Raw genomic sequence first — 13,747 nt, 5'->3', positions numbered from 1 at the left:
TGAATCCAGGGATGCTGAGGGCACCGGTTGCAAGCTGCAGGGGGAGCTGACCGTCACGTCATCCCAGGCAGCATTCCAGCCTCCAGGGGGAGCCAAGGAGTCGGCAGCTGAGAGCTCTGTTTCTCATGGGAACCAAGGCCATCGCCTTTGCAGAGGCCGGAAAGGCAAAGGTAAACAGAGCCAGACGCAGACGTCTGCAGATGGCCAGGAGCAGAGGGAGAGTGAAGAGCCCGCGCAAGGGGAAAATAAAGCATTGTTTGCTGGCACAGCTTCACCAAAGGCTAAAGGCACGTCTGCAGATGGCCAGAAGCAGGGGGGCGAGCTGCAGAAGCCCACGCCAGTGGAAAGCAAGGTTATGCTTGCTGGCACTGCTTCACCAAAGGCTAAAGGCACGTCTGGTGGCCAGGAGCAGCAGGGGGGCAAGCTGCAAAAGCCCAGACCGCTGGAAAACAAGGGTTTGCTTGCTGTAAAGACTGCTCCAACAGCCAAAGGCAGGTTTATTGTGGACTCAGGTGCCAGCCGCCACGTTTCCAAGGACAGGCATCTCTTTATCTCCTTCAAGCCCCAAGAAGGTGAGATCCACCTGGCTGATGGAAGGACGTTGCAAATTGCTGGAGAAGGGACTGTGAAACTTGCAAGTTTGCACACAACCATCAGTGGTGTACTATATGTTCCAGGCGCTGCAAGCAACTTGTTGAGCGTCCCACAGCTTACTGGGCGTGGTTTTCAGATTTCCTTCAAGAGGAGCGTCTGTGTCATCAGTAAAGGCAAAGAGGACTATTTGCATGCAAAGTTTATGGATGGTTTGTTCCATATAACTTATGATGACACTGTTGCTGTATCTAATGCTGATTCTTGTTGTGTTGCACAAACTAACAAAGTTCTTCATGCAGGTTGCATTCATGATGCGCATCGAAGATTTTGTCACCTCTCTTGGAAGGCACTGGCCAAGATGCCAGAGGTGGTTGAAGGTTTGAACATCAAACCTTGTAAATTTCACATGAAATGTGTATCTTGTGCAGAGAACAAGGTGAAGGTTGCTCCAAAAGGCAAGGAGTCTAGCAGGCAGGCTTCCAAACCCTACCAGCTAGTGCATGCGGACCTGGTTGGGCCACTTGCGCCCTCTATAGGAGGAGCAAGGTACTTCATGATTCTGATTGATTCTTTTTCCAGGTACATTCATGTGTATTTGCTCGAACAGAAATCGCAAGCGTTTCCGAAGTTTAAGGAATTCTGTGCTTGGTTGGAGAATGTGCACAGTAAACGTATTTCTTGTTTATTTACTGATCGGGGCGGGGAGTTTACTTCTCAGCAGTTTGAAGCTTTCCTGACTGAGAAGGGAATCCAGCATGACATGTCAACGCCCAGATCGCCATGGATGAATGGGCTTGCGGAGAGAGCAAATCAAACATTGCTGCAAGGAATCAAAACCTTGTTGCATGATGCCAATCTCCCTGATAAGTTTTGGGGGGAGGCTTTGGGGAATTTTGTTTATTCCTTTAATCGCAGATTGTCATCACCCATTGGTTGTACCCCCTATGAGAAGATGTTTGGCAAGAAACCCAACACCAAACACATGAGAATCTTTGGTTCGGACATGTGGGTACGCACACAACAAACCAACAAGCTTGGGAAGCGTGGGGCACATGGTTTGTTCATGGGGTACGAAAAAGGTGCATACAGGGTATGGATGACTGACTCTAAGACCATTAAGTTCACAAGGAGTGTTGAGTACAATCCTAAGTGGGGGGAAAATGTGGGAATTTTCCAGAGTTACCCAGAGGAGGATGAAGGTGATGTCAAGCAAGCAGCTAAAGATGAGAAAGCTGCTGATGAGGATGAGGATGATGATGATGAGGATGATGATGATGATGATGATCAGAGTTCGGATTCCAGTTCAGTGGGCGGCGCTGCTGCTGCTGCTGGTGTCAGTGACAGTGACGACACAGCAGACTACCAGAGCGCAAAAGCCTCAGTCAGACCATCTGATGCGTCTGACAATGAACTGGAAGAACCACTGTTCACCATTGGTCATTTTTCTCCTAAGAAAGAGGAGATGAGTCCAGAAGACTTGCGTCTAGTACGCAGATCTGAAAGGGCGACCAAAGGCAGACCTCCAAAGAGGTATGCTGATGAGTTTGCTAAGACAGCAACAGCTGTTCTTAGTAGCTCAGAGAAGGTATGGGAACCTTCAAGCTTCAAAGAGGTTCAGGAGTTGACCTCTAAAGATGCTGAGCCTTGGCTTAATGCCATGAAGGCTGAAGTGGATTCCTTGAACAGGAACCAAACTTGGGAATTGGTACCGGTAGTCCCAGGAATGAGACTGGTTGGCAGCAAATGGGTCTTCAAGGCCAAGACAGACCAGAATGGCAAGGTAGTCAGACACAAAGCCAGATTGGTTGCCAGAGGTTTTTCACAGGTACCAGGACAGGATTACCACGAGACCTACTCACCCACAGTCAAATATGAGAGCATTCGGCTGATGCTCAAGGTCGCTGCGGAGGAGAAACTGCATGTTTCCCACCACGACATTAATACAGCTTTTTTGTACGGGATTTTGAATGAACAGCTGTTCATGCTTCCACCTGATGGGATGGAGATACAGAAGGGTATGGTCTGTAAACTGCGGAAATCCTTATATGGTCTCAAGCAGAGTGCCAGGTGTTGGAACACAAGACTCACTGAGACATTGCTTTCTCTAGGTTTTCACCAGGGCAAAGCTGATCCATGTGTGTTTGTCAAGGAGGAGGGGCAAAACAAACTGTATTGTTTATGTTTTGTTGATGATCTTCTGATGTTTTGGAAGAATCAGGCTTTTTACCAAAGCACCCTAGCTCAACTGAAGGAGCACTTTGACATGAAGGATCTTGGTGAGGTATCCAACTATCTTTCTCTGCAGGTGGAGAGAGACCAAGCAGGTAATTTTCTGGTACACCAGACACAGAAAATTGCTGATGTATTAACCAGGTTGAATTTGATTGATGCAAACCCAGCAGACACACCGATGGTGACAGGTTACCAGGTAGACAGTACTGCTGAAGCGTTTTCTGACACAACGCTATACAGATGCATTCTAGGCAAGATGAATTTCATTGCCAGATGTTCAAGACCTGACATTGCTGTAAGCTGTAATCTGCTTAGCAGACATGCCAACAATCCTACGGTTCAGGATTGGAAAGCTCTGAAGCGCATAGCCCGCTATTTGAAAGGGACTATGCACTACAGGCTGAGGTTCACCAGTCAGAAGACTGGAGGTCTTGAAATCTTTGCTGATGCAAGTTTTGGAAGTGACACCACGGATGGTACAAGCACTTCTGGTGTGTGCTACATGTACAACCACTGCCTGTTTGACTGGTTGTGCAAGAAGCAAACAACAGTGAGCCTAAGTTCCTGTGAAGCAGAACTCAATGCTCTGTCATTTTCACTCATGGATTGTGAATGGTTGATGCAACTGTTTAAGGACATCAGGGTGTCTGTGAAATGTCCTATACAAGTGTATCAAGACAATAGATCGTGTTTGGCTTTGCTGAACTCCGAGAGTTGCAAGCAGAGAACCAAGTACTTGCAGATTAAGCTACATCGTGCAAGAGAGTGTATTCAGAAAGGACTGATTCAGGTGTCCTACATGGCAGGAAATGAAATTCCTGCTGATCTGTTGTCTAAGGTTGTTAACAAAGAACAACATAAGGTTTATGTACAAAGGTTGCAATTGAGTGAACCACAGGTACAACAGGTTACACGGAAAGGGGGAGGATGTTAGGATATTTCCGTTCCACCTTAAAGGGAGCAGGCTTTGTGAGTAACAGAGTCTGCGCATGTCCTAGTCACAGGATGTTTATGTTCTTGCTGAGATTCCTTTCGTTTTTCTCAGTTGGCCGAAGATGCTGACACAGAACGGTCACGTTTTCTTTTGTTCTGTTAAACGCTAATAAAGTCTGAAAATTATGCTCTTCTGCGGTGCAAGCTTTTGGCTGTGTTTCTGCTGATAAAGAGGGTGCACCAGCCTAGGAATGATGCCAGGAATTTCCAAAGGCTTTGTGCCCCTAACTGTTGGATCTGCGTGAGTACGGGAGGCCGATGAACGTCCAGAACTCCGGCTTGGGGGCTCATGATGGACACTATCTCCCTGGCAGTTTCCCAACAGTGTGCACTTCCAGGGGTGAAGTCAAACCGCTGCATTAGCAGCACTGAAGTGACCTCCCTAGGGTGCAAGCCTGGGCAGGGTGTCTGGGGGTCCTGGGCTGCCCCCAAGAACCACAATCCCCCTGGCCTCACTGATGTGGTCCAGAAGGGAAGCAGAGCAATATGTCTGGCACAAGCTTCTCTGCAGGAGTTGCCAGGAGGCGGCAGACAAGGTGCCATCTTAGAGACTCTGCTCCAGATTTGTGCAGGGTTTACTCCGCAGCCTTTCCCCCCAAATATATCCTGCAAGGCAGCAGAGGCTTATCAGAGTTTTCCTTCTCCCAGATGGGCTCCCTTCCCAGGTTGACAAGACCCATTTGCCCCTCACTTCCATCTATAGCACGTGCAGGAACTGCCTTCTTGACTGTTGGACCCATTCTTGGTCTTGCCCACTTTATCTGCCAGAGCCTATGTTCGCATGCAGGAGAAGCCCCTAACTCACTGGGGTTTGAGCCTCATTGGCTACCCTCACCTGGTTTAGCCAGCCAGTCAAAACCATTCCTCTGTCACATGCTGACAGCTTCTAGGAGCTACAGGTGAGAGCTGAGTGCTGGGTGGGGACCAAAGGTGGACAAACTACCCCAGAAGCAGCAAGTGTCCCCCACCAGAGGTACTACCCTCCCCTAGTACCCCAAACGACCATGCAGACCCTTTAAAATGGTCAGTAATCCCTGGCAGCTCACGAGACTAGAAAGCTGTTTGTAAGTAGAAAAATGAAAGTTTGATAGATTTGAACCAACATGCTCCCTTTTATTTTCCATATCCTGCTTTGTCCATTTGCCCTCCTCTCTTAATAAAACTTCACATACTTGGTGCTGTTAGGGTCTAAATGGTAGGATTCTTGCCAAGTACTTGAATGAAAAAGTGGAGTTTCCCAGGGGAAAGAGCAGTGCTGAACCTCAGGGTGGGGAAGGCAGCTGGATGCCAGCTCTGTTCCTGATAAATTGAGAGGTCTTTGGTGAAGTGCAAAGCATACAGTCTTGGGAGTCTCTTTGGAAGCAATTGCTTTTGCTCCCAGAATTCACCCTACTTGGGGTTGTAAAGGTTAAAAATGGGGTGGTGGTGGTGGCAGAAGTATTGGATGGTTTGGGTCACAACTGGTCTACCCTGCAAGACAGTTGTGCAAGGAAGGTGCTCCTAGTCTCCCTCTTCTGTTAAGATTCATAGTCTCTCTTTCCCCCACTGTTTAAGACAGGTGTGATGGACAGCAGAGCCAGACCAGTCAGGTGATGCAGTCCCCCCTGAAATTCCACCAGAGGACTGGAGCTTCTCTCTGATTGGCTACAGAGTCTGCTAGACACAGAGGTGGGAGGAGCAACACATTGGGAGAGAGTATAAAAACAGCCATTTCTGAGGGAGAAAGTTAGACAGGGCCAAGGTTCAGGTTGAATCCACTACAACAGGATTTTGCCATATTTTTTGCATGACCTATTCGAGTCTGTAGTCCTTTCTGGCAACAGCCATACAATAATGCATTTATGTATAACCAAAGTCCAAGCAGTTTCAGGAGGGAGATTTGGAGTGCTTTGTACACTTAACCCTTCATCAGCTGCTTCTCTACTCAGTTTGCCCCCTCAGCTGCTGCCTGCCCTCATTGGGCTCCAACACTGTGATTTATTTGTTGTTAGTGATAAGCATTTTGGGCTTTGTTCCATATAGCCTTACACAGTCCAGGGCCCAAATATATGGACTCCTCCCCCGCCCCCTTACTTGCCACCCCATGCATTAAGGTTTGTGAGAGCAGAGCAGCTCATAGTTCCCTCCAGCTCCAGTTTGTGGGGCAGGGGCACATCCTTCGTTATGGCACCCCAGGTGTAGAAGTCCCTTGCCACAGAAATTTGGTGGTTCCCAGTGTTCTTTCCTTTTAGGCGTTGACTCAAGACACATTTGTTTTATCTGGCTGGTTGAGAGCTGGATTGCTGCTGGATTGTCTGAAAGTTTGGTTCTCTGCTCTCTGTGTGTTTTGTGTAGCGTATTAGGTACTACCCTGGGAACTTCAGGGTTGAAAGGTGAAATAGAAATTCAAATATTATTATTGTTTCCCATATTAAATCTGGAATGCTATAGCCTGGCAACAGACATACTACAGGGAGTTATTGCCTATTTATTTTAATTCAAAAATAAACCCTGTCAAGCAGGAGCAAGATTCTATGCCTCAGCCACTAATGCAGTATCCCTTTCTGAAACCCTCTTCCTTTGATCCCCTCACACATTCTAGTTTTGGTTTTGTGTGGTGTTGCCAGTATCCCAACCATAGTGACTCCTGCTTAATACACCCACTATTTTTATTTCTTCTAGCTGTGGTGTAATTGAACAGTGGACAAAATGGATACCCATTTCCTTTTTTGTTAAAAATTATCTGTTTCGTGTTCTCAGCTGCAGACAGATGTTTTCCCCCTACAGATAATTTCTGATAGCTGTTGTAATGTGTTTTTGAGAATGTTCTTCATACCTGGCAGGGGGGTTGGAGAACAGAAACAATCTTTATTTTTAGGATATACAGTTAATCCCAGGAGATGGAGCATCATAACACAGACAGCCATCATGTCAGAACACAAACAGATGCAGCTTCTCAGACACCATTAACTCCTGAACAGCCAAGGAGGTTCTGCCTACACTTTACTACAACGCCAAGCCATCAGTTTATTGTAACATGTGGAAAAGCATAGGCAAACGAAATACGAATCCCATGTATATTTCTTTTTTAAAAAGGGTCTAAGTTATATAAGAGGGGCATTATAACATTTAGTTAAACATATAGATCACATTATTATCTTATACACACAAAGGATGAAATCCTGAACACTAGGGAGCAAGTCCCATTTAACTCGATACAACTTCTGCATAAATATTTGTTAAAGTGTTGTTTATTTTGTGGAATTGACACACCCCATACGTTTGCAACACACCCACCCACCTACCTACCCACCCACCCACCCTATTCTTTTGACAGCAGAAAAGGTTTAGAATCTCCATGGTTGGTGGAATCTTATCCTGGTGTTAACTTGTTTCTGTGCCAATACGCTTTTAAATGCTTAGGAATTTCTGCAACCCATTGCCATCTCTATAAGCATATGACAAAGTGTATGTACAGTGGTACCTCGGGTTAAGTACTTAATTCATTCTGGAGGTCTGTTCTTAACCTGAAACTGTTCTTAAGCTGAAGCACCACTTTAGCTAATGGGGCCTCCTGCTGCCGCCGTGCAATTTCTGTTCTCGTCCTGAAGCAAAGTTCTTAACCCGAGGCACTAGGTTAGCGGAGTCTGTAACCTGAAGCCTATGTAACCCGAGGTACAACTGTATGGTGTATGCTGCTACTATACAGCACACAAAAATATTCAGAAACTTTTCGAACGTTTGTTAACGCTGTTCCTGTATAGTTGATGGAAGGCTGAGGAAGAAGAGGACCAAAGCAGCCAGAGTCTGTAGCAAGCAAGAGCTGTTTTCCTAATTGCTCTGACCAACAGATCTGACTCAGATTTTTTAAAACAGAAGTCAAGGGTATCACTTGATCCATTCTGAAGGACTCTTGGTACAAAAGGCTTTCTTGGCTTGCCTCTCCTACCAGAGATGGGTAGTGGCACACAGTTTGAATCGCTGGCTGACACCCCTGGTCCTCCACTTGAAGCCTCAAGTCCTTGTGCTTCTGGAGATACTCTTGCAGTCTCCTCTGTTCCTACTGCGCACAGTTATACGTAATGGGCTGGGCCACTACTTTCTCCACTGGTTACCACTGGAAGGAAACAGAACTGTCATGGTTTGGTGGCTGCTAGAGTATTGCTCAAATGTAGTTCAGGCTTTTCGGACAAATTAGTTTGTACTGCAATCTTTTCTGAACTACGGTATGTCTGAAAAGCACATGTGGATACACACACACCAGAGACACTTGTTGAATTAGAGTAATTTATTGTGTGTTTTTTTCTGAACTTGACAGATTCCCAGAGATTGATAACACAACACAATCTTATGCACCAATTCACAACTAGTCCCTTGTTGGTTTTATTAAGAACATAGTAATTTAAAAAATAGCTAAATATGTACATATTAATAAAACTTATATACATAAGATTGAGATACTTTTTTTTACCTAAATATGGAATGATTTCCTAATAAAACCTATAAAAAGACTTCTGAAAAAAATCTGAACAGTAGTCACAGTAAGTAGACAAGAATACTATTATTTTTAAGATTTATTAAAAGAATGCTGATTGTTGGTTAACTGTTACTATATGTATGACTTCTTTGTAGATTTACTGGGGAGACTGAGTAGTTCTGTTCAAGAGAGAACAGTCTCTAAATCCTTTCCATCTCTAAGGAGAAAATGTACTTTTTAAAGACTGCAGTGCAAGTCAGGTTTATCTTGTCATCAAGAGAACACAGCCACATTTCAATAATTATATGTGTAATAATGATTACACATTATGTGTAAAATTCCATAAAAGTGTTAAACTGCAGTAGAAGTAGTTATTCAGCCTGAGTTGAACAAACACAAAAGATTCTGTATAAATATCTACAGCAGTGTCTTCTGGTGTGCTTAAGATGACTATGAAATTTTCATTATATAACATTCATTAATCCTTCACTGGAAGTATGACCTAGTACCTTTTCACACACAGACTAGGACAGAAGCCTGATTCTTCAAAAGGTAACAAGAATACATAAACCATAACTTCAGATATTATTTGTGGGCTTTTGTGGTTAATAACCTTAAAGACCAGTGTATAAATTTATGAACACCCATGTCAAAGTTTCCTTTCAAAAGCAGAAATATAAAATAAGCCAAAAATATTTGACGGGGCAGAACACTTGCTTTAGTTTTAACTCTGAGGAATGAGATAAGGAGATCAGTACACAATGGTGATAAATATATACGTTTTGGAAGGAATTTAATATAAATATTAATTAACTGGCAAGTGATAAGGTGGGATTATATATATATATATTAATATAATTTAGGGTTCAGATTTTGTACACTGGCCTCTCTTTCCCAGCACCACCCATGATCCAGGGGATAACAAATATTAATATATCTGATTACAATGGAGTGTGTGGAGCTTGACCCAGAGGATGTTTGGTCATCTATCTGAAATTTCAAATAACAAATCTTTCGTGGAAATTAAGGGGGGCGGTAATTTGCAGATTCTGGGCCAATTTCCTTCATCCTTGGCCTACAATATTCACAGGGAGAAAACTGGTAATCGGTTTTTTTTTTGGCAGATTCACACACCTGCCAGATGAGGAGGAAGTGAATGGGTATGCTCTTTACATATAAGTAATTGTGTGAGCATTTTCACTTCACAAATAGGCCTGAAGATGTGGAGACCCAATATGAGCTATCATTTGCTCTCACTGAAGGGATGAAGATTTATGGAAAAAAAGCCTATGGGTAACTATGGAACACCTAGTTTCCATAGTGTAAGTGCAAGAAGATTATATACACCCAATCCACTCACGACAGAATTATCCTTAGTTGGGGAAATGCGTGAACTCCTCGTGCTCAGGAGGAAGGTGTGATACTATGCTCCTTTGAGTTGAACAAAGGAAACCAGGATAGATGTTCCTATATGCACTTCCTTATCACTCATTTCCCCCACTGCTGGACAGATCCTTGAAGAGGCATGAGGAAAGGCATGAGCGTTTGTGAAAATCAACACACCCCAAATGTCATGGTATTTCCCCTACATCTCATGCAAATATGACAGAAAAGCCATGTATAAGAGTGTTGGGGAGGCTATTGGCAGCGATAATTATTGAAATAACTTTTTGGGAACTACAAGATGGTGCTGGCACTCAAAAGCCAGGGGGAGAGAGAGAGATAAGGGGGGTTGTTATACCAAATGGTCTGAAAAATAAAATGTCTGAGTAATCTCAATATTAAGAACAGTTCATTCCACATTCACCAATACTTGTTCTGGACAAAACACCAGCATCAATATTAGCATCAATTATTGGGACTCTTATTGTCAAATACCATATTGCAACTTATTCAGAGAAGAATACTTGGCAATTTACCATCTTTACCCAAGAAGGAAAGTCAAAGGCTAAGGAGAGAGAGGGGGGGAGAGAAAGGGTCTTCAGAAAAGATGACTAATGATTTATTAACTTTGAAGTTTTTTGGCCCTTTGATTTCTGCACAAGAATCCAATTTGAAATGGGGTCCTTCAGAACACCTTTCTAAGGGAGGCCCTTAACTTTGTTAATGTTTCAATGTTTAATCAAAGATGGAACAAACAGCCAGCCAGCATGCTTATACTTATGTGGGGAAATGCAATCATAAAGACAAAATTTGTTCTATTTTAGTGGTTATCAGATTAACTGCACTATATCCTTGCTGAACAAGTCTATTCTGATTAAAATAAGAAACAAGTAATTTTGTGGCTTTGTTACCCTATGTTACAAAAGCATGAACAAACTTAAGATTGAGGCCATGATAGAGAACGCAGATATTGAAGTAGTCTGAAAATAGCGCTGGTGTCCTGCTCAAAAGTAAAGACGTCTGGATCTGCTAGTGAAACACTGGTGCAGAATGTGTGGTTTCAAAGAGGTTACCTGAAAAAGAAGAGCTGGGCTTAGGATCTGATAGGTTGGCTGTATAAAACTGACACACAAGCATTAAAAGTAACCTATGGATTTCAACATTAAAGTAATAATGTAGGTGTAATGTAATAATAATAATAAAGGTGTAGTCTGCAATAGAATTAGAACACTAACAGGCTGTCCATAATTTATTTCTTGCTATGTATCTTTATTACAACCCCTGGGAATCACTTATGGAAAGGTATTACCATATTTTTCGCCCTATAGGACGCACCGTCCCATAAGACGCACCTAGTTTTTTGGGGGGAAATAAAGGGGAAAAATTTATTTCCCCCCCAGGCGCGGGGCTGGGGCGGGGGAAGCCCAAGCTTCCCCCACCCCAGCCCCCAGAACAGGCAACTCTTCGCAAGCCGTGGGAGCCCAGCGCAGGGCTCCCGCTGCTTGCGGAGAGGTGCGCGAAGTCTGGGCGCGCTGGGCTCAACGCGCCCAGCCTTCATCATGCAGGCAACTCTCCGCAAGCAGCGTGCCCAGCCTTCGGCATGCAGGCAACTCTCCGCAAGCAGCGGGAGCCCGGCGCGGGTTCCCGCTGCTTGCGGAGATCTGCGGGAAGCCTGGAGAGCGAGAGGGGTCGGTGCGCACCGACGCCTCTCGCTCTCCAGGCTTCAGCGAAAGCGTGCATTCACCCCATAAGACGCACATACATTTCCCCTTCATTTTTGGAGGGCAAAAAGTGTGTCCTATGGGGCGAAAAATACGGTAATTACTGTGAGAGAAATCTAGTACACAGAATTGGAGAATAAGGGAGAGAACACATGCAAAGGTGTGTATTAAGAGCAACAAGGAATTCATCTAAAAATATTACACACATGGATGGAGAACAAAGCACTTGCATAACAATGCAAGGGAGTGTCTATCAAATATCTGAAATTAATCTGCAAAGTGGAAAGAACAGCACTGCTCTATTGAGGTTTTTTTTTCAAAACAATATAGAAAGCACTTAAACAGAGCTCTCCCACCCCACCCTCCCTACAAATATATATAATTACAATGATCTCCCCTCCCCTGATTGCTCACTTTTATTTGGGGTCACTTAATAATAATTTTATTATTTATATTCCTCCCATCTGGCTGGGTTTCCCTAGCCACTCTGGGCGGCTTACAGAATATAGCACAAATGATAACCCCACCACCACCACACACACATTCTGGAGAGTCATGTCCGGATAACAATGTTGGGAGATTGCATGGCATAATATTGTCCCCAATGCTCTTCAACTCTGAAATGAAGCCACTGAGTGTGGCCATTCGGCGTTTCAGGGGAGTGTGTTGTCTGTGCGCTGGGAGTGGTAGCCAATGTTGCTGAAGCCAGAACTGGGATTCAAGATGACTAAGAGATTGGGGAACGGGGTCAAATGAACAAAACAATTTTCAGTAGGGACAAATAGGTTGAGAGAACTGGGTCAGTTTAGTTTGGAAAAGAGGAGACTGAGAGGAGATATGATAGCCATCTTCAAATGTCTCGAGGGCTGTCACATGGAAGAGGGAACAAGCTTGTTTTCTCCTGCTCTGGAGGGTAGGACTCAAACCAATGGCTTCAGGTTACAAGGCAGGAGATTCAGAAAAACTATCTGACAGTAAGAGCTGTTTGGCAGTGGAACAAATCCCACAAGAGGTGGTGGACTCTCCTTCTTAGGGGTTTTAAAGCAGAAGTTGGATGGTCATCTGTGTCCTGGATGCTTTAGCTGACATTCCTGCATTGCAGAAGGTTGGACTAGATGACCCTTGGGGACCCTTCCAACTCTACCATTCTATGATTGCCATAACATCTGAGTCAGAAGAGGCTATGTATATTCAAACTGGGAATCTGTCAAGGAATGGCAGGTAAGTGGATTGGTCAGTTGCATGTTCTGGATGGGGCTGCACTCCTTCTGAAAGAGCGCTTTCAGAGTTTGAGAGTGCTTCTGGATCCATCTTTTTCACTGAAGGCTCCGGTAGAGGGCCCTTAACCAGCTACAGACATCATCTTTGACAGGCAAAGGCTGGCCATGGTAATTCCATTATGAACTTCCAGACTCAGTTATTGCAGTGTGCTCCATGTAGGGCTTCCCTGGTCTAGACGCTCCAGCTGGTGTAAATGCTATGGCTACACTGTTGGTAGGAACAGACAACCACCAGCACAAAGTTTCAGTGCTTAAAAGCTTGCACTGGCTACTCAGAGGCTAACAAGCCAAGTTCAAGGTTCTTGTGTTAACTCACAAGATCCTTAACAACTTGGGTTTAGGATACCTAAAGAACCACTGAGGTCTTTAGGGGAGTTGCTGTTATGCACAGCCTGTATACGCCAGAACCCAGGCATTTGGTGCTGGGGCCCCCATTCTGTGGAACGCCCTCTTGGAGGTGATCAAACAGGCCCCTCCCCACTGAACTTCAGGTGTGTGGTTGAGATTTAATTTTAGCAGGCATTTTAAGTAAGCTTCTATGTTTTTATGGCTAATATTAACTGATTTTTCTCCTTATGCACATTTTTGCAGAAAGGAGACCAAAGAAATCAGATTTCTACTAATGTGACTGCCTCTTTGTGTCTCACTTGTGAACTTCTGATAGTAGAAAAATTAGCAGCACTAAGAAATTGCATGAGATGAAATGGGCACCAGTAAAATGCTAAATAAAATTACTAGAGCAATTAAAAGCTGACATATAAAGACTTCGTTAAGGAAATTGATTATCATGTCTTCTTACATAAATTGCCTTGATTGCTTGATTGGGTGTAGGGAGCAAGAGTGAAGGGATCTTTATAATCTCTGTGACCTGAGGACAGATTTATATATTCAGTAGTTACTGAGTACGAAAGCTTTCCCTAGACTTCTGGCTGTTATAAGGTCACATTTTAAATGTTTCTCTGTAATGAAGGACTCCTTGGGCACAGGCACAATGATGTCAGGGAGAAGGGTGTCTGGCCTTCCTGAATTGTAGTGTTTTATGTTCAGTCCCCTGCCTCCAGTGGAGGAGCACTTCAACATGGAATAGC

General features: G+C 44.2%; 1 protein-coding gene across 3 annotated transcripts in view; it reads right to left on the bottom strand.

Annotated features, from left to right (window-relative positions):
• Positions 1-8,068: 8,068 nt before the first annotated feature.
• Positions 8,069-13,747, bottom strand: part of BEND7 (BEN domain containing 7) — a 55,218-nt gene continuing 49,539 nt past the window's right edge. For all 3 annotated transcript variants that reach the window (XM_083464190.1, XM_083464191.1, XM_083464192.1), the window contains one exon: positions 8,069-10,731. In XM_083464190.1, coding sequence (XP_083320316.1) covers positions 10,688-10,731 — 44 coding nt within the window. In that variant the 3' untranslated portion in view covers positions 8,069-10,687. The remainder of the gene's footprint in view (positions 10,732-13,747) is intronic.

Source organism: Podarcis liolepis (assembly GCF_965112155.1).
Source record: "Podarcis liolepis genome assembly, chromosome: 10".
Classification (NCBI taxonomy): domain Eukaryota; kingdom Metazoa; phylum Chordata; class Lepidosauria; order Squamata; family Lacertidae; genus Podarcis; species Podarcis liolepis.
The sequence above is the reverse complement of the archived record's forward strand: the minus strand, read 5'-3'. Positions and strand labels throughout refer to the sequence as shown.